General features: G+C 45.6%; 1 protein-coding gene across 2 annotated transcripts in view; it reads right to left on the minus strand.

Annotated features, from left to right (window-relative positions):
- Positions 1-21,010, minus strand: part of kcnh1a (potassium voltage-gated channel, subfamily H (eag-related), member 1a) — a 260,110-nt gene that overhangs the window by 153,319 nt on the left and 85,781 nt on the right. For both annotated transcript variants that reach the window (XM_059985791.1, XM_059985790.1), the window contains exons 8-9: positions 11,184-11,383; positions 8,715-8,967 (exon numbers count right to left, since the gene is read on the minus strand). In XM_059985791.1, coding sequence (XP_059841774.1) covers positions 8,715-8,967; positions 11,184-11,383 — 453 coding nt within the window. The remainder of the gene's footprint in view (positions 1-8,714; positions 8,968-11,183; positions 11,384-21,010) is intronic.

Here is a 21,010-nt window from a genome sequence, read left to right on the forward strand (position 1 = left end):
CTTAGCAGGCATTTGTTGAATGAAAGGCCCGTATTTAACATCAAGCAGGCACAGGGGCTGTAGAATGAACAGTGAGAGTCTCAGTTCTCCTGCAGTGACACAGATGTCAGCCTTGAGTAAATTATGGTTGTATACTAACAATTTCTCAGTCTACTTTCTAATTGGCACTCCATGTCAGCATGTAGGATCCCACTTCTAACATGTTTGGGGTCATCATGAAATACGTAGAAACAACAGAATCAATGTGAAGAAGTTGTGAGTACTTTTAACCACAATATGCAGCAGGAACCTCAATACTGAAGATGGAATCTCAGACTGTTGCCACAGTGGTTCTAAATGAGGATATCTTTTCCAACTCGTAAAACTATGGTAAATGGATAGGATAATGCAAACAATTGAACACTTGTACTCCATTCTCATGCAAAGTACTAGCATTACAAAGAAACTACCTCATACAAATGACTGTAGTCACATGAGGACAGCACACCCATTCTGAGTGAGTGAGCAGACACATTGATTTCAACCGGGTTAAACTGCCATATCTAAAATGCTGACGACTGCAGTACTCTGAAAACCACAGGTCTCAAGATCATCCACTGTTCCATCTCAAATGCCTCCATATGTAAACTCAGCCATTTAACATCTGAAATATCACCAGGTTAGGCAAGTAAGCACTCAGAACAGGGTATGAGCTTTGCTTAATTAGGAAATTTAGTCTTTGAGCTTGCTTGTCTCAAATAAAAACACACCATTGGGAATTGGGGCAGAGCTGACTCAGGCTGATGGTTCGATATGCCTGGTGTTGAGTACTATAGTCACACTAATGTTGAACTTGGTGTCACTCTTCCAAAGGGTGCAGGCAGCATGTTAGATTGCAAGCAGCAGGAATCTTTCAACATTCCTATGAATCTTCAATATGTTTTGCTGACCTTTCTGACTCTGTGTTCAGGTGGCTGGAAGAAACGCCTTCTCTGGGGGAGCAAAAATATTACGGAACACGCTGCAAGCTATGGGAAATCTGGTGAGTCATTTCCACAACAAAACAAATTGGTGGACCTTAGCATCAGAATATCAACAGCTTTCTCAGCCTGTTTGAAGTTGGAAACTAATAATTCATTGCACCTGCTTGGATCCATAAATACTTACCATGAACCACACACTTAACAGATCCACTTATCCAAACATAAGTCTGACTGAAGAACACACTGGAGGAGACGGGAGGAGGGTTAGTTAGGTAAAAATCAAGGACAGGTATAGGATAAAAGCATTATTGCAAATGCCAGGAAAGCTCCTTTGCTTGTTACCGCACACCAGCAAAATGTCAAATGAACAGAGGACACTTCTTCTGATATTACCACAGAGTTTTAGATGTGAAGTATTCAAAAGCTGTAAGCACATGTAGATAAACTTTGTCCCACATGTGGAAAGGCAGACATTCCACCGTAAAGCTCGGTGTTCTGACAACACTGCCTCCTTGAAGAAAGCGAATATTTTCTTGAATATTTTCAAGCCCGGTTGTCACATCATTGATGCAGCAATGAATTTCTGTTGACCAGAATCACTAATGCCACCCTCTTCAAGGTTGGAATGACCCTGAAGTGTACACATCCAGGACTATACGAAGCTTCAAAGCCACAGGAAATAAAATGACAAATGCCAGGGTCACGCACTAGTGCAACGAAGCATCATGGTATCCCTGGTGAGTTCATCTGCCAGACATGTAGTTGCTCAGTTGATTCTGTATACTTGGTGCATTTTGAAATAATTCTAGCATCTCATTTTATTCCAATTTCTCCCAGCAACTGTGGTAAGCCACAAACCTGCCCTCAATTCATTCTGCTGCAAACACAACAGCACAACTATTTTGGTGAATATCTTGCCCTGGAAATTAAAAGCTTTCCCACTACATACCGCACGGTCTGCGAGTTCAGGCCAGCGATGGGCAGTTGGAGGACTGTGGTCCGCATGTCTCAGAGTCCAGGGCCAAGGACCGGAGGTCAGGAGCCCGGGGGCGGCCTGACCTGGGGTTGGAGGCCTGTTTGTGTGCGTGAGTGGATGGGTGGGTGGGAAAAGGGCTTTTGTGCTGTTGTCTTTTTTTCTGGTGTTACTACTTGAGTTATTCTGCTGAGCATTGTGGGCATTTTGGTACCAGTATGTGTTGTGACACTCGTGGGCTGCTCTCAGTTGTGTTTGTTGTTAACACACGTAATGACTTTCATTGTTTCAGTGTACATGTGATAAATAAATGAAGTTCAATCAACATCGGAACCTTAAATGGCGCAGTCAGTCAAACGTTGCTTATACATAGGAACTTAAGCCTAGCACGCAAGTGCAAATACGAAGAAAGCATGGCAGTACCACTACTTCCTTAGAACTTTGAAAAGATTCGGTATGACATCTAAAATTTTGACAAATTTTGAAAACTGGCACCTGCATTGCAAAACGTTTTCAGTTAATTGAAGTATAAAGAATGGCATCACAATCAGTGCTAACCAATCAATTGTTCCACCAATCTAGGGCATATAGGCTCCAACTAATCTTATTTAAAAGCAGTTGCTAAGGAATCTTACCTTGAACGTCTAACAGGAGATTGTGGCGGCTCATTTCCTAGCGTATGCGAACCGACTCACAATTAGATAGCCTACGGGGGTTTGCGAGCACAGAGCTTTGGAGCCTCTTCGCCATGGGGGGCCGGTTGACAGAGGCTTAAAAGTGAGGCTGAAGTTTTCGAATAAAGTTTTTCCTTCGACTGCAGTTACCGACTCCGTGTCGTAATTTTAGCGCTGCTTGTAGCACACCGCTACAATTGGTGACCCCGACGGTCCAAACGATTTTTGGACCAGAAATGACCGACGCCGCCTCTGTTCATGCGGTTTCGTTGACACTGCCGGGTTTCTGGACACAGCGCCCGGACCTATGGTTCCAGCAAGCCGAAGCCCAATTCCACGTTCGCCGGATCACCTCAGAAGACACCCGCTACTACTACGTGGTGGGCTCCCTCGACCAGGACACAGCTGCCCAGGTCGCGGAGTTCGTACAGTCGCCCCCGGCAGACGGCAAGTACACGGAATTCAAAGCCCTGCTCCTCAGGATTTTCGGACTCTCACGGCGCGAGCGGGCTGCCCGTTTACTGCACCTGGATGGCTTGGGCGACAGACCTCCATCGGCTTTAATGAACGAGATGTTGTCTCTGGCCGAGGGACACACAGGCCTCATGTTTGAGCAGGCATTCCTGGAGCAGCTGCCCGAGGACATACGCCTGCTGCTGTCCGACGCGGATTTCAGTGACCCCCGGAAGGTGGCAGCCCGGGCGGACTTGCTGTGGAACGCCAAAAAGGTGAGCGGGGCGTCCATCGCACAGATCTCCCAGCCACGCTCCCGGCAGCAAACCAGTCCAGGCCCGGCCGCAGAGCCTGCCAACCCCCGGCCCAATGAACACTGGTGCTTCTACCACCAGCGGTGGGGCGCAGAAGCCCGCCGTTGTCGCCCACCCTGCAAGTTCCCGGGAAACGCCAGGGCCAGCCGCCGCTGATGGCTACGGCGGCTGGCCATCGGGATAGCCTCCTGTATGTGTGGGATAGCAGGTCGGGACGCCGCTTTTTGGTCGATACTGGGGCTGAGGTCAGCGTTTTACCTCCGACAAGTTACGACACTCGCAGCAGGGCACCGGGTCCCCCCCTGAGGGCCGTGAATGGCAGCACAGTAAGGACCTATGGCACCCGTCAGGTGCAGCTACAGTTCGGCCCCAGCCAGTTCACGTGGGACTTCACACTGGCCGCCGTAGCCCAACCGCTTCTGGGTGCGGATTTTTTGCGAGCTCACAGCCTGCTGGTTGACCTGCCCAGGAAGAGACTGGTACACGCCGAGACCTTTCAGACGTTCTCCCTGGGCGCGGCCCAGTTGCCAGCCCCTCACCTCGGCTCCATCATGCTGTCCGACAACGACTTCACCAGGGTCCTGGCGGAGTTCCCATCGGTTCTGGCACCGCAGTTCACAGCAGCCATGCCCAGGCACGGCGTACAGCACCACATCCCGACACAGGGACCACCCCTCCATGCCCATGCTCGGCGGCTTCCCCCAGACAAGCTCCGACTGGCGAAGGAGGAGTTCCAGAGAATGGAGGAATTGGGGATCATCCGGCGGTCCGACAGCCCCTGGGCTTCCCCCCTGCACATGGTGCCCAAAGCGACGGGGGGCTGGAGACCGTGCGGCGACTACCGCAGGCTGAACGAGGCTAAAACACCGGACCGCTACCCTGTGCCGCACATTCAGGACTTTGCGGCAAACCTGCACGGCACCCGGATCTTCTCCAAGGTCGACCTTGTCCGAGGGTACCATCAAATCCCGATGCATCCTGACGACGTCCCCAAGACGGCTCTCATCACCCCGTTTGGCCTCTTCGAGTTCCTCCGCATGCCGTTCGGCCTGAAGAATGCCGCACAGACGTTCCAGCGGTTAATGGACGCGGTGGGACGGGACCTGGACTTCGCGTTCATCTATTTGGATGACATCCTCATAGCCAGCGGCAGTCGTCAGGAGCATCTGTCCCACCTCCGTCAACTCTGCGCCCGACTGAGTGAGTACGGTCTTACAATCAACCCTGCCAAATGCCAGTTCGGACTTGATACCATTGACTTCCTGGGCCACAGGATTACTAAAGACGGGGCAACCCCTCTGCCCGCTAAGGTAGATGCGGTCCGCCACTTCCCCCGACCCACCACGGTCAAAGGCCTTCAGGAATTCGTAGGTATGGTCAATTTCTACCGCCGCTTCCTCCCTTCAGCTGCCCGGATCATGCGCCCCCTGTTCGCCCTGATGTCGGGTCCGAGCAAGGACATTACCTGGGACGAGGAGTCCGCCGCCGCTTTCGTTCAAACGAAGGAAGCTTTGGCTGACGCCGCAATGCTAGTACATCCCAGAATGGACACCCCTACCGCCCTCACAGTGGACGCATCAAACACGGCAGTCGGTGGGGTGCTGGAGCAGCTCATCGCAGGTCGCTGGCAACCCCTGGCGTTTTTCAGCAAACACCTGCGGCCACCCGAGCTCAAGTACAGTGCTTTTGACCGGGAACTGTTGGCGCTCTACCTGGCAATCCGGCATTTCAGGTACTTCCTAGAAGGTCGGCCCTTCACCGCGTTCACGGACCACAAACCGCTTACCTTTGCGTTTACGAAAGCATCCGACCCCTGGTCATCCCGCCAGCAACGCCACCTGTCCTACATCTCTGAATACACAACGGATGTCCGGCACGTCTCGGGTAAGGACAATGTCGTGGCGGATGCGCTCTCTCGCCTTAACATTCCTTCCCTTTCCCAAGGGGTAGACTTTGAGGCACTGGCAGAGGCACAGCAGGTAGATGAGGAGATTCCGAGTTACAGGACTGCAGTCTCTGGTTTGCAGCTCCAGGACCTCCCCGTGGGCCCAGGTGAGAGGACCCTACTCTGTGACGTCGCCACCAACCAGCCCCGTCCGGTCGTCCCCGCAGCCTGGCGGCGACGTGTTTTCGACTCCATTCATAACTTGGCGCATCCCTCCATCCGGACAACTGTCCGGATGGTTTCCAGCAGGTTCGTTTGGCACGGACTCCGCAAACAGGTCAGTGAATGGGCCAGGACGTGCATGCACTGCCAGACGGCCAAGGTTCAGCGGCACACCAAAGCCCCACCGCAGCAGTTCCATCCCACCCACCGGCGTTTCGACCACATTCATGTGGATATCGTGGGCCCCCTGCCAGTGTCGCGCGGAGCGCGTTACCTCCTGACTATCGTGGACCGGTTCACAAGATGGCCGGAGGCGGTCCCGCTCACCGACACCACCTCCGAATCTTGCGCCCGAGCCCTGATCGCCACCTGGATATCCCGCTTTGGTGTACCAGCCCACATTACCTCCGACAGAGGCGCCCAGTTCACCTCCAGCCTGTGGTCAGCTATGGCCAGCCTTTTGGGGACTCAGCTGCACCACACCACTGCCTACCACCCACAGTCGAACGGGCTAGTGGAGCGTTTCCACCGTCACCTGAAGTCGGCCCTCATGGCCCGCCTGCGAGGAGCCAACTGGGCGGACGAGCTTCCCTGGGTCCTTCTCGGCATCCGCACAGCGCCCAAGGACGACCTGCACGCCTCGTCGGCTGAGTTGGTATACGGCGCGCCCCTGGCCGTCCCCGGGGAGTTCCTACCAGCCCCGAGGGGGCAAGAGGAAGAACCCGCTGCAGTCCTGGGCAGACTTCGCGAGAAGCTCGGTAACCTGGCCCCCATACCCACTTCACAGCATGGGCGGCACCCGACCTGCGTACCCAAAGACCTACGGAACTGTAAGTTTGTGTTTGTACGAAGGGGCGGGCATCGGCCACCGCTGCAGCGGCCATACGAGGGGCCGTTTACGGTGCTCCGGAACAACGGGTCCACGTTCGTGCTGGACGTTGGGGGGAAGGAGGAGGTTTTCACGGTGGACCGCCTCAAGCCGGCCCATGTGGACCTGGCGCAACCGGCCGAGTTTCCGGCGCCTCGGCGCAGAGGCCGACCTCCCAAGCAGGTTCTGGCCCAGGCTGTGGACATTGGGGGGTGTATCGCCGGTTCTGGGGGGGGGTTATGTGGCGGCTCATTTCCTAGCGTATGCGAACCGACTCACAATTAGATAGCCTACGGGGGTTTGCGAGCACAGAGCTTTGGAGCCTCTTCGCCATGGGGGGCCGGTTGACAGAGGCTTAAAAGTGAGGCTGAAGTTTTCGAATAAAGTTTTTCCTTCGACTGCAGTTACCGACTCCGTGTCGTAATTTTAGCGCTGCTTGTAGCACACCGCTACAAGATAATCATTTTGAAATACAAAATTTAAAAGTAAATCTGAAGTGAATGAGTTCATAGAGTCATGTGCATATCTATGTGTGCATGCACTTTAAAGTGCAACTCAAGACAACACAAAAGACCCAGTTGGTGAAGCTTTGCCTCCCAACTCCAGCAACCACATTTCAATCATTCAGTGTTGCCTGAGGTGGAATTTTGCACTTTTTCCCAATGACCTCATGGATTTCCACCCACTACCCAAAATCATTCAGGTTCATAGACCAATTGGTAGTAAACTGGATGAAGGATTAGAATCCAGAGAGAATTGATGGCAGAGTAAGGAGAATAAAACTAAAGTAACAAACAATCTGCTGGAGTAACCCAGTGGGTCAAACAGCTTCTGTGGGTTTTTCCAATGCGTGTTAATTTTTGGGTTAAAATACAATTCCTGTTGTTCCACTTGCTGAGCTCCTTCAGCAGACTGCTTACTGCTCCAGATTCCATCTGTTGTCCCGTGTCTCTAAAATAAAACTGGATTAGTATGGAATTAGTATAAATGATGCCTAATGCTCAGCGTGGATTCAATACGCTATATGTTTCTATAAAATAAAGGACTTCATGACTATGTTTGGCCAATATTTGTAAGCTTTGCCATTGTTATAACAGAAAAATAGTCACTTCTAGCAAATCTGCTGTTGGATATTTGTGCTGTTCCAAATCACGTAATGTTTTCTACATTACTAGTTATGAAATGTGACAAGTATTTAAATGGCTGTACAGGACGTAGAGACAGACTGAGGTTATAAAAAGTGCTATGTAATAGCATTTTGTTAGCTTTATAATATCTGCTTCCCACCTTCCCAGCCTACTTACATCAAACCACCGCAAGCACAACTTTATTTTTAAAATAGAAAATCGTTTACTGTTGGAACCAAAACAAAATACTAGTCGGTTCCCCTTATCCGCGGGTTCCACATGCGCGGATTCAACCAACCGAGGATCAGGAAAACCGGAAGTTCTCTCTCCAGCACTCGTTGTCTGAGCATGTACAGACTATTTTTTCTTGTCATTATTCCCTAAACAGTGCAGTATAACAACTATTTACATTGTATTAGATATTATAAGTAATCTAGAGATGATTTTAAAGTACAAGCAGTCCCCGGGTTATGAACAAGTACCATTCCTGAGTCCGTCTTTAAGTCGGATTTGAAATTGGAACAGTTACATCTGGTATAGTATATATTTTATCATTCTATGCATATAAAACACTTAAGAAATGTATGTATTTCAATAATTAAAACACTGTGTTGCTTAGTAATAATTGTAGCTTTCATTGGGGCAGGGCCTTTCACATGCTCCGTTAAAATTGTTCCGATCGTTGACCAACTGTAGCCTAATGCTTTTCCAATGACTAATGGTGTTTCAACTTTCTGATTGCTTTATTACTTCCACTTTATTTTCAATCATGATCATCATTATTTTCATGAACAGAAGCACTGCTGATTCAGAGCTGTACCACTGGGTCCTAATGTCCACCACACTGAGACGGTTAAAAAAGGTCCGGAGTTCTGCTGGGTCCTAAAGTCCACTGCACTGAGACAGGTTAAATAAGGGACTTGAGCATCCTCATTTTTTGGTATCCGCGGAGGGTCCTGAAACCAATCCCCCACGGATAAGGAGGGCCGACTGAACTCTATCAACAACCATTTTTGTTCAGTGCAGATTTAATCGATGCATTATGTATTCTGTTTTACTGGCAATAAAGCCAATTGACAGTTCTCAGATATTCTTGATGTTTTATTTTTCATAATGTATTCTATCATTAATCTTCAAAGCAAACAAGTTACTAACAGGTTGACTCCTAAATAGTTTAATGTTAGTCTATCATCCACAAAAATTAATCTTAATCAATACCATATGTTCAAGTCTTACCTAGGATAGCAACAACTTCGTCATCTTGAATTACTTCCAAGGACCCAGAAACCACAAAGCAAAGGTTGTCAACACTTTCACCTGCGTGATATATTAAATCTCCTGGAGCACTATGAATGGTCTGAAACTCCATTGCCAGAGCTCGTAAACAGCCATCACTTGCGAGCCGAAAAGCAGGATGCTCTTTGAACACTTTACGATTCAGGTGAACACAAATGTCTGCACGCATATCCTTAGGACATATTTCTAGAACCTAAAATAGGAAAACAAAGACAAATAAATCAATTTGTAATTCATAACTTAAGTTCAGTTGAAACTCTCTGGTCTGGCAACTTCTGTGGCCCAGCATGTATGCAGATCTTTACTAATTAACTAATTCTAATTAAGAGCAAATTGAGATCTAAAATTAACTAAGATGCATATTAAACTGTTGCTAATGAACTTCCCAGTGCAACTTCTGCAATCTCAGCTGGAAGCTGTCTCAGCCAACAGCTTTTCCGATTTAAGGAATCTTCAGGTTATGGAAATTTCTTGAAAACCTACACGACCCTGGGAGTGTCTACACTTAAAAATTGTGGTTCTTCTGTTCAGAGGAAGATGATCATGTGTCATTTCTTAGGTCTGCATTTCTGTGGTCCAACAATCCTTCCCATTATTGACAGAGCTGTTTTTTTAATCTCTCATATCTACATTCAGCCTATGGGTTAGATCCAAAATTTGAAAACAATAGTGACTTATTCATGATGTATTTTCTAGAAAGAAAATACAACCAAAATCAATGTCACCATTAGCAAACAAAATTTGCAATGCTGGATCTGTACCTCAACTGTACATAAGGAGGCGCATAGCTTAAGATTTAATCAATTGCTATTGGAGTGATAGTTTACACATAAAATGGTGGAACCTCGTATTCTTGTAATACAGGTCACCTCGGATACTCGAATCACCAACACCGGCGCCCCCCAGGGGTGTGTCCTCTCTCCACTGCTGTTCTCCCTCTACACCAATGACTGCACCTCCTCCAACCCCTATGTGAAGCTTTTGAAGTTTGCAGACGACACCACCGTCATCGGACTCATCCAGAACAGTGAAGAGTCTGCATATCAACAGCAGGTGGACCAACTGGCGCTCTGGTGCATTCGGAACAATCTGGAGCTGAACAAGCTCAAGACAAAGGAGATGATAGTGGATTTCAGGAGACATCCTCCCGTTATGTCCCCCCTCACAGTCCTCAGCAGCCCTGTGTCCACCGTGGAGAACTTCAGGTTCCTGGGAACCACCATCTCTCAATATCTGAAGTGGGAGCAGAACATCAGCTCCATCCTGAAGAAGGCCCAGCAGCGGATGTACTTCCTGTGGCTCTTGAGGAAATATGGTCTGCCTCAGGAATTGCTGCTGCAGTTCTATACTGCAGTCATTGAGTCTGTCCTGTGCACCTCCATCACTGTGTGGTTTGGAGCCGCCACCAAGCAGGATAGAACCAGACTACAGCGCACAGTGAGGACTGCCGAGCACATCATTGGAGCCTCCCTGCCCTCTATTGTGGACCTGTACTCTTCCAGGTTGAAGAAGAGGGCGGGGAACATCATAAAGGACTCCTTCCATCCTGCGCACGGACTGTTTGAACTGCTTCCGTCTGGTAGGCGCTTAAGATCCCTCCAGACTAAAACTAATAGGCACTGGAGAAGTTTTTTCCCTACTGCAGTCACTTTGCTGAACAGTTAACTGCCGGTTAACTGTTGGCTAACTATTACTTGGATTGCACTACCTGTATGTATAATCTATATTTTCATTTATATTTATCATTATTATTGTTATGAGCAGAGAGACAACATCTGCCGGAAGTAAATTCCTTGTATGTGCACAGGTACTTGGCGATTAAAGCTCGATTCTGATTCTGATTATGTTGAATATCTGAAGGTTTTCTTTGTCCTGTTGTCTCGTGAGCTGCATAATTGGGAAAAGTTATAAATTACCTTCCATGACCATTTTAGATTATTTCACAAAATTAAGATCTACCACTTTTTTTTTTATATGGCTCTGGAGAATATTTCCTTTCTTATACTCAAATCAGTAATCTCTTTTCACTTTAAGGATTCTAATCAGATAGGAGGCTGCTGCAAGCAGAGATCCAGCTGAGTAGGAGAGAAATTACAACTTGGCGATTCATGATAGGTGGTTGCAAGGATGCAATGCCCAGCAGGAAGCAAGGAATTAAGATTTGGAGTGTGTCAGTCAGAACAGGTACCTAAAGGATATTGCATTTGGTTTGGAGACCTAAAAGATGGGAGATTCGTAAGTTGGCAATAGAATGTGTCCACAGCTGAGAGGATAGCCCTTTGCATTAATACATTTTGCTGTCTATAAAAATATAAACTAAGTAGTGATGACACCAATTTTTATCAAAAGATATTATAAAGCAATAAAACTTCTGCTTTTCTTTTGCTCTTTTTTTTTTACTTTTTATACCTTTTCAGTATCAATTCCTTTTGACATTGACCAAGTCGAAACAATGTAGTCCATGACACGTTCACTCAAGCCTTTGGGCACCTGATAAAGCTTCAAAAAGTCTCGGACGCAGTTCAACATCTCGTGGTATCTGTTGCTGTTAGCATACATTTGTTGGAAGATCGTTGTCACGTTACCAAATATGGTTGCATACAAGAGAGCTGCAAACAAAAGATAGCTTTTATAAGCAAATTTACAGTTATAAACCAACAGGGAAATAAAGGACAAAAAATGGAACTTTGATATTTAAGTTTAATATGGGAAAGGAAAGTCATGTGTTTGAACAAAGAAGAAGGGAAAAATTTAAACATATTAAATAGGTTTTACAATGTACTATTCACACGATTGATAAATAAATGGAATCATTTGTTGGAAATGGACACACACTCACACACACACAGCAACAGCAGGAAGTTAAAGAAGGAACATAGAAAATGGTGGATATCAAAAATTTGATTTCCAATATTCTGGTAACCGCACAACAGCTTTAGAGCAGTTGGAGGTACAAGAGACTGCAGATGCTAGATTCCAGAACAAATAGAAATTGTTGGAAGAATCAAGCGGTGTCAGAAAGAGTCAATGTTTTGGGCCGAGGCCCTGCATCAGGCATGAGAGGCACATGAAGTGGATCTTGAAGCCTCACTCCCAAGCTGTCCTGATGACCCTTTGACAGTTAGGGAATTTAGAAACCCAAATTAACAGCAACAACAATAAAAAGAAAATAAAAACACAATGCCTCATTAATCTCTGACCTACATTTAAAGATACTCAGTTAGCATCTATATCAGTAAATTCTCAAGAAATTGGAATATTTTATTTAGGAACAATAAAAACATACAAAAGGTTTTCCCATACACAGTGCATTGTGAGCAAATGTCCACCTTTGGAAACTTCCCTCAATACACACAGTTATTACACTTTTAATTACAGGTGGTGATCCCACTACCAAGTACATCTTTCCCTCCCCCCCCCCCCCCCACTTCTGCTTTCTGCAGGGATCGCTCCCTACGCGATTCCCTTGTCCATTCGTTCTGTTCCCCCCCCCCCCCCCCCCACTTTCCACTGATCTCCCTCCTGGCACTTAGCCTTGTAAGCGGAACAAGTGCTACACCTGCCCTTACACTTCCTCCCTCACCACCATTCAGGGCCCCAGACAGTCCTTCCAGGTGAGGCAATACTTCACCTGTGAGTTGGATGGTGTGGTATACTGTGTCCGGTGCTCCCGGTGCGGCCTTTTATATATTGGTGAGACCCGACTCAGACTGGGAGACCGTTTCGCTGAACACCTACGCTCTGTTTGTCAGAGAAAGCAGAATCTCCCACATTTTAATTCCATGTTCCATTCCCATTCTTCTTATAGATGCTGCCTGGCCTGCTGTATTCCACCAGCATTTTGTGTGTGTTGGTGTTGCTTCACATGGTATAACAATGGTAAAAGATTCCATACATACTGAGCAGCCATGCTCAATATTCCATTGAAACAACATGTATAAGCTTATTGACTTTACTAAATAAAAATCTGCACTTAAAAAGAGCAATACTCCAGTTTGAGAAACATCATTAATTTTCTGAGTGAGGTTGGAGGCAACATCAGACGCAAGACAACTCTGGCAGGTTCTGCAAGACATTACTTCCTACAAAGCAAAACTCAATAGCATGAAAGGCAGTGATGCTTCTCAACCAGATGAGCTCAATGCCTTTTATGCCCACTTGGAAAGAGAGAACGTAGCTACAGCTGTGAAGATCCCTGCTGTACCCAGTGACCATGAGATCTCCGTCTCGGAGGCCAATGTTAGGCTGTCTCTAAGGAGGATGAATCTTTGCATGGCAGCAGGCCCCAATAGGGTATCTGGTGAGGCTCTGAAGACTTGGGCCAACCAACTGATGGGAGTATTCAAAGACATTTTCAATCTCTCACTGCTACAGTTGGAAGTTCCCACGTGCTTCAAAAAAAGCAACACTTATACAAGTGCCTTATAAGTGTAGTGTGAACTGCCTTAATGACAATTGCCCAGCAGCGCTCACATCTACAGTGATGAAGTGCTTTGAGAGGTTGGTCATGGCTAGAATGAACTCCTGCCTCAGCAAGGACCTGGACCCACTGCACTTTGCCTATCGCCACAATAGGTTCTACAGCAGGCACAATCTCAATGGCTCCTCACACAGCCTTAGATCACCTGGACAACTCAGGATGACTATAGTTCAGTGGTTAACACTATCATTCCCATAGTCCTGATCGATAAGCTACAGAATCTGGGCCTCTGTGCCTCCCTCTGCAACTGGATCCTCGACTTCCTAACCAGAAGACCACAATCTGTGTGGATTGGTGATAATATCTCCTCCTCACTGACAATTAACAGTGGTGTACCTCAGGGGTGTTTGCTTAGCCCACTGCTCTACTCTCTCTATACCCATGACTGTGTGGCTAGGTACATCTTAAATACCATCTATAAATTTGCTGATGATGTAACCATTGTTGGCAGAATCTCAGATGGTGATGAGAGGGCATACAGGAGCGAGATATACCAACTAGTGGAGTGGTGTCACAGCAACAACCTGGCACTCAATTTCAGTAAGACAGAAGAGCTGATTGTGGACTTCAGAAAGGGTAGGATGAGGGAACACGAACCGATCCTTAGAGAAGATTCGGAAGTGGGAGAGGGAGCAATTTCAGGTTCCGGGTATCAAGCTCTTTGAGGAACTAACCTGGTGGCAACATATCAATGCAGCCGTAAAGAAAGAAAGAGAGTGGCTCTACTTTACTAGGAGTTTGAAGAGATATGAGTTGTCAACTAAAACACTCAAGAACTTCTATAAATGTACCATGGATAGCATCATTGTCTGGTATGGAGTGGCTTCTGCATAGGACTGAAAGAAGCTACAGAAAGTTGTACAAAAAGTGAGCTCCATCTTGGGTACTAGCCTCCATAGTATTCATGTTATCTTCAAGGCACGGTGCCTCAGAAAGGTGACCATCCATAATTAAGGACCCCTATCACTCAGGGCATGCCCTCATCTCATTGTTACTATTAGAAAGGAGGTACAGAAGCCTGAAGGCACACACTCAGCAATTCAGGAACAGCTTCTTCCCCTCTGCCAGAACACTGGATTCCTAAATGGACATTGAACCCATGGGCACTTTTTTTATTATTTCTGTTTTTGCACTATTTCTAATCTATTCAATATACATGTATATACTTACTGTAATTAATGTACTTATTTGTTTCCTTTCCACGTTATCATGTATTGCAATGAACTGCTGCTGCACCTCGTTTAAGCACACTGACAACACAGCAAGCCCTTAGCTTAGATTTTGTGTGATGCTCTTCATTGAAATTTACATCCTGAATCTATTTGATCAAAGTCATTACATCAGGCTCACACTTCAGCAACAGATTAACATTGTGTGTTGTCATATATCACTTTCAATCCCACTTTCTCACATAAATCGACTTATTTCACAAACATTATTAAAATTTACCAAGCTGTTGTATTTGGATGCAATTTACTCTTCCCAGATTTCAACCCTTTCAAAGTAGTCAGAACAGATTTGGAAGAAGAAATAGATTCAGACAGTGCTTGTTTACTGGGAGCTTTTGAGAGTCAAAAATGTGACATTTATGGCATATGTACACACTTCGGACAGAAGTCACAGTTGGTGTCATGTTGAAGAAGATACTGGCACATTGTCAAAACACACAGCATTTACTGCCCATGGAATGGATCCATCTTGTCCAGACTCACGACCTTTGCAGCCCCACTTCATTCCTCTCCAGCCACTGACAGAAGTAGCCACCCTGCCAATAGGTTAATCAACAATCCTTGATGGCTGTATTCTATAAAAGGAGCAACCAATGATATCACCAGAGAAAGCAAATGGAGACCACCAGGAACATTTTATACATTGCAACTGAAAATCCCAGGTGAGACTTGATCCCCTTTTGCCCAATCAATACAAGATCATGACAGACCATAGTATCAGGGCCCAACAAAGACCAGATAACTGGAGACCAGAGCTGAGACCCAAGGTAAGTTGACCAGATCCAGGTCCAATCTTCTGGGCCCAATATTGATAATCAGGTCCAAATCAAGCTCCAAAACCAGGTGTACTGCACGAATGCACACTGCAAAGCTGATACAATATGGGCAGCCACAGGACTGATGCTGCGTACACTAGTGTACATTCTTAGTGGGCATGGTTCCATCACTGTACGTAACTGGGATATGCCAAGTGGAAAGGAACATTATGAAGGCAGTGAGTGAAGAAGCATAGATACAAAACATGGGGGAGCAAGGAGGCAATAGGGTAAATAATACTTAAACATTTAACTAAAAATTATCTGGTCCTAGAAGTAGTTTGTAAATTTGGCTTTCCCTACACACTACTTGGGCACCAATGTGATTTAGGCACCGACGACTCATAGGACAGATGCTCAGCAGGCATAGCAATAATCAATTGGAAACAAATGCCGGCATTTTGTTTATTGCTCCAACTAAGACCCCCTCAGATATACACAATTGAGCGTACGCTCAGCTTCTGCACTGTCCTTTCTCAAAGGCAGCAGTGGAGCTGATAATTAACTTTCTGCGGAGGAGACTGTGGACAACTTCCATCCAATAACCTTGTGCACGAGGACCTGACTGCAGAGGCCCACAGCATCTAACATCTTCTCAGCGTGGGCAGCAGCAGGCTAGGCTGGCTGGCATGCAATAATAAGGAACTGTGGGTGGAGTGAGAGGATGTTGTCTTCCTGTGCCAGGATAGCGCTTATGCACTCCATGAATAGCTGCCATTCCCAAGAGCCGGCATTCCTGCCTTCACTCTAACTTGTTACTGCTGACTGAAGTCATAAACAACATTGTTTCACAACAGATATGAATATGGGTCACTAAATATTATATAAAATTATTTGAGTGGAGAGCTCATCTAAGTTGTATTGCTGGCAACATGTGCAATTTGTGATAATTACTTCTCTGCCAAGTGCTTGCTGGTGCAGTAAAAGATCCAATTCCTGCTTCCTTTGCTATGTGACATGTCATTAGACGTGGGCAATCATGGTCTTTCTATGACCATGATTGCTCTTGGCAATTTTTTCTACAGAAGGGATTTGCCATTGCCCTCTTCTGGGCAGTGTCTTTACATTACCAATACTTTTCAGAGACTGAATGCCTGGCATCAGTGGTCACATAACCAGGACTTGCAATATGCACAAGCTGCTCATATGACCCTCCGCCACCTGCTTCCATAGCTTCACGTGACCCTGATCAGGGGGCTAAGCAAGTGCTACACCTTGCCCAACTGTAGGCCAGAAGAGTGAAAGAGCACCTCACACCTTCTTTGCTAAAGACGGATCTCCACTCCACCACCCAAATTCCAGATTAAGAGAGGTCTTTATAGCTAAGTGATTAGGGATAGAGAATTGACAATTGCTTTCAAACAAGCCCCAGTCCTCAGGGGCTAGACATTTGGCATTAAGTTCCATAGCTACCCACTTCTACTGCCTCCCTGTGTAGTCTTGGTGTGGAGACTGAAGCCACGCTGCTGTTCTTTCCCATTCTTCCCAGGATTACTGTGGTTGTAGGTTCTGCCACTTCTCCAGCCACAATGCATCCACTGCATTGAACAGCATAATGGAGTGCCACTAAGTTTTAATTCGTGCAAAATCTAGGCCCTAATGGATGCAAAAGCTGAGACAATGATTTTTGTTATCTAAATTGGACAACCGGAGAAAGGATAATGACACTGAAATGAGACCTGTGAGTGAGTTTGGCCTGCTTGAAAATTAGACCAAACCTATCCCAACAAGGCATCGCTATCCGAGTGTTGTTAGGTGGTCCTTCTCATCATTCACCACAATTTCTCCAAAGCTTCTGCAATCATCCAAAATTGCAATTGATAAATGAAAAAAAATCTATGAAAATTTGACTGAGTTCCACTTTGCACTCAGTAGATGCAATGAATTTGATAATTTTATAAAGAGCTCCAAAATTAGTAAAAAAATTATATCTTGAGAATATGATTTATTGGTTGTGAGAGATACAAGCATTCAGCCAATAGATGCAGATATGACACCAGAAACACATCACCACAAAGACATTCAAAATATCAAAAGAGTTCAAAGTCAGGTTCATGGCCAAGAAAACCTCTTCTCACTGCTGCCAAATATCAGGAATCTATTAAGGCACAAATAGAGTTGGAATGTAAAATTTGTCAACAGCTCAGCTTTGTTAACTATGGTTCTGGCAGTCCAAAGTGTCCCCCGAAATATCATCAAATCAGATGGCATGGTTCGGTGCTCCAGGATCCCTATTCCAACAGGATCAAACCTCCAGCAGAATTACTGGCAAACAGCTTGAGTAAGCAATTTCTGCATCTGGTCCCATTCATGTGGAACTTGTACATTAGGTTGTGATCATGTACAGTTTGCCCAGATGCAGAGTTTCCTCCCATATCTCAAGGACAAAGAAATGTTGGTTGCTAGATTAATTGCCTATTGTAAAATTTCCAGCAATGTATGTGGGTTCAAAGTACAGTACATTTATTATCAAAGTATGTATACAACATACAACCTTGAGATTCATCTCCTTGCGGGCAGCCACGGAACAAGGAAACACAATTGAACTGTTCATATTAAAAAAAAAGCACACAAAGATCGTCAAACTCCCAATGTGGGAAAAAAGGAACAAATTGTGCAAGCAATAAAAGAGTAAATAAATAACACAGAATACGAATCGCAGAGTGCCCAGTATTAATCCACAACCGCAGAGCCAGTTCAGTGTTCTAGCGAGTACTGATGGTTGCAGGCCAGAGCTGCAGACAGTTCAGCACTGCAGCAAATAAACCTCACAGAGGAGTGAGCTGAACACCAGATCATCCTACACCCTTGGCCTTGATCTCTTTAATTTGGCTCATTGCTTAAATCATCCAAATATTGGTTCATTTTTCACTTTTGGGCCCAGCTCCACCACTTCAATCAGGCATCCACACCAGCACTGGGTCTATATCTGTCTATTTCATTGCTTAAGTGTGTATCTAACGTCCTCTTAAAATAATAATTGTATCTGGCAACTATCTCCTCTGGCAGCAGGTTCCAGATATCATCCACGGTGTTAAAAAAAAAACAGAAATCTGCTTAGACTTGTTCCTTTTATCTTAAACCTATATCCTCTTATTTTTGATAGCTCCAACATGGGAAAAGATTCTGACTCCTACTCTTCTATTTTTGTCTCTCTCTGCAGGAAAAGCAAGACCAAACCAGCCAATCTCTCCCAATCCAGGCAACTTCCTGATCAATCTCTCCTGCACACTCTCATCCTTCCTCTTGTGACGCAACTGGAACTGCAAATGTGGCCAATCAGCATTTTGTAAAGTTGCAACGGAAATTTGAACTTGTATATTTTCTGTTCAAACCTACAATGGCAAGCTTCCTGCGTGCCTTCATTGCCCTAACTATTAGTCAGGGAGATATTGACTTGAACCGCAAAGACCCTCCGCTCATCAACCATTTACTGCATACTTTCTTACTAATCAGGCATCCTTCACTCACATCCAGATTATTTGCATATATCACAAATTGGTCTACTCTGAACTAAACTACTTCCTGCATACTTCCAATCTCCTCTGCAACCCTTCCACAGCTTTGTAAATTACTTTAACTCAGGCTATTCTAGGGGCTGTCAAAATTTATCTGCTGGCAGCCACACTGCACATCCATTCCATGCACCAATTAGATCAGTGATAGATAAATGACAGTACAAGCTCTCCACACCTGAAATTTGGACCAGACACGGCATTTCGCACTTACCAGTGCCCAACCCATCTAAAAACTACTCCTTGTATACTCATAACCAGGTTCTGTCTAACTTCATCTACAACAGGGGTGCCCAAGGTTTTTTATGCCACTAAGCAAGGGGTCCATGGACCCCCAGGTTAGGAACCCCTGATCTACGAGTTTGTGGATGTTACCAGAGTAGTGGGCTGTTTCTCAAATACCGATGAGTTAGAGTTTTGGAAGGAGACAGAGTCTCATGACATAGTGTCATCACAACCTTTTCCTCAATATCAGCAAAACAAAAGAGCTGGTCATTGACTTCAGGAAGAAAGGCAGTGCATATGCTCTAGTCTACATTAACTGAGAGGGTTGAGGGCCTCAAGTTCCTCTAAATGGACATCACCAGTCCAACCATGTAGATGCCATGACAAAGACGGCTCAGCAATACCTCAACTTCCTCATGGGCTAAGGGAATCCGGTGTGTCCCCATTCACCTTTACCATTTTTTTTTAAATCAATAAAACCACAGGAAGCATCCTATCTAAATGCATCACAGCTCGGAATGGCAACTGCTCTGCTTATAACCATAAAAATTGCAGAGAGTTTTGGACATAGCTCAGCAAGTCATGGAAATCAGCCCCCCCCCCCCCACCCCATGGACTTTGTCTGGACTTCTTGGTGCATCAGAAAAACTTCCAGCATCATCAAAGACCCCACACACCCTAGACATTCTCCCTTCTCCCCTATCTCATTGGGTAAAAGATAGAAAAGCCTGATATACTATATGTTTACCAACTTCCACTGATTCTCCCTGTTATGTCCTCAAAGAATTCCAACAGCTTTGTGGGACAAGATTTCCCCTTAAGGAAACCATGCTGACTTTGGCCTGTTTTATCATGTGCCTCCAAGTATCCTGAAACCTTAAAGAATCCTTAATAATCAACTCCAACATCTTCCCAACTATTGAAGTCAGGCTAACAGGCCTATAATTTTCTTTCTTCTGCCTCCCTAAAGAGTTGAGTGGCATTTGCAATTTTCCAGTCCTCCAGAATGAAGTGATCCTTGAAAAATCACTACAAACATGTCCACAATCTCTTCAACTACTTCTTTCAGAACCCTGTGGTGTAGTCCATCTGGCCCAGGTGACCTATCTACCTTCAGACTCTTCAGCTTCCCGAGAACCATCTCCTTAGTAATAGCAATTACAGTCACTTCTGCCCTCTGACACTCTCAAATTTCTGGCATACTGCTAGTGTATCGGAAGTGCTAATCCAAATGACGAAGAGAGAGAGAAAAAAATCATTCCAATGTAGCATGACAACTGCCAAATAATCTGAGGATTTCTTAAAGCACCAATGATATACATATTCCCTGTACTATAAAACTGTCAAACATTCAGAGAAGCTTGGCCAGCCATACAGATGCCAGAGAAGAGCAATCATTCCCAGTCAAAAGCAGGACCCAAATACCTGTAGTCACAATACTCAAGGCAGTACTCAAATTGGAAGCAGTGTGGTTTGAACTCCAATGCCCACAGGACTATCCTTTGGAGTTAATTGGTGGGATTTGCCCTATTTGCTTCCCCAAAGAATAACCAAGTCCATCAGAAAACTTTAGTCAGGTTGATTATTCCAAATGAATGCTGACATGGCTGTATCAAGAGCAGTTTGTTTTTGAGCTTCTGCGGCTTTGCACGCATTTCCAGCCATTTGATTCTGAGTTAACACTTCTCCTTAGCTTTCATTGCAGTCAAAGATTCTCCCAAGATTTTCTTGGACAGAATTGGGAGTTTTAGGCTAAATCGCAGCTTTTGGGTGACATCGTTATTAGAGGAATGACATTCAACAATTGGGAGCAGCCTTGAGATCCGCCTGGGTCTTGCGGAGAGACTGAAAAGCTGGGAGATGGACAGATAGGGTGGAGGCCCAGTGTTCTGTGTGACTGTCTGTAAGAAAGTGAATCTCGAAGTAGTATATGGTAATTATGCTATACAGACTTTGGCTTTTGAAGTTTTTG

The sequence above is a fragment of the Hypanus sabinus genome, chromosome 12 (genome assembly GCF_030144855.1).
Source record: "Hypanus sabinus isolate sHypSab1 chromosome 12, sHypSab1.hap1, whole genome shotgun sequence".
NCBI lineage: Eukaryota > Metazoa > Chordata > Chondrichthyes > Myliobatiformes > Dasyatidae > Hypanus > Hypanus sabinus.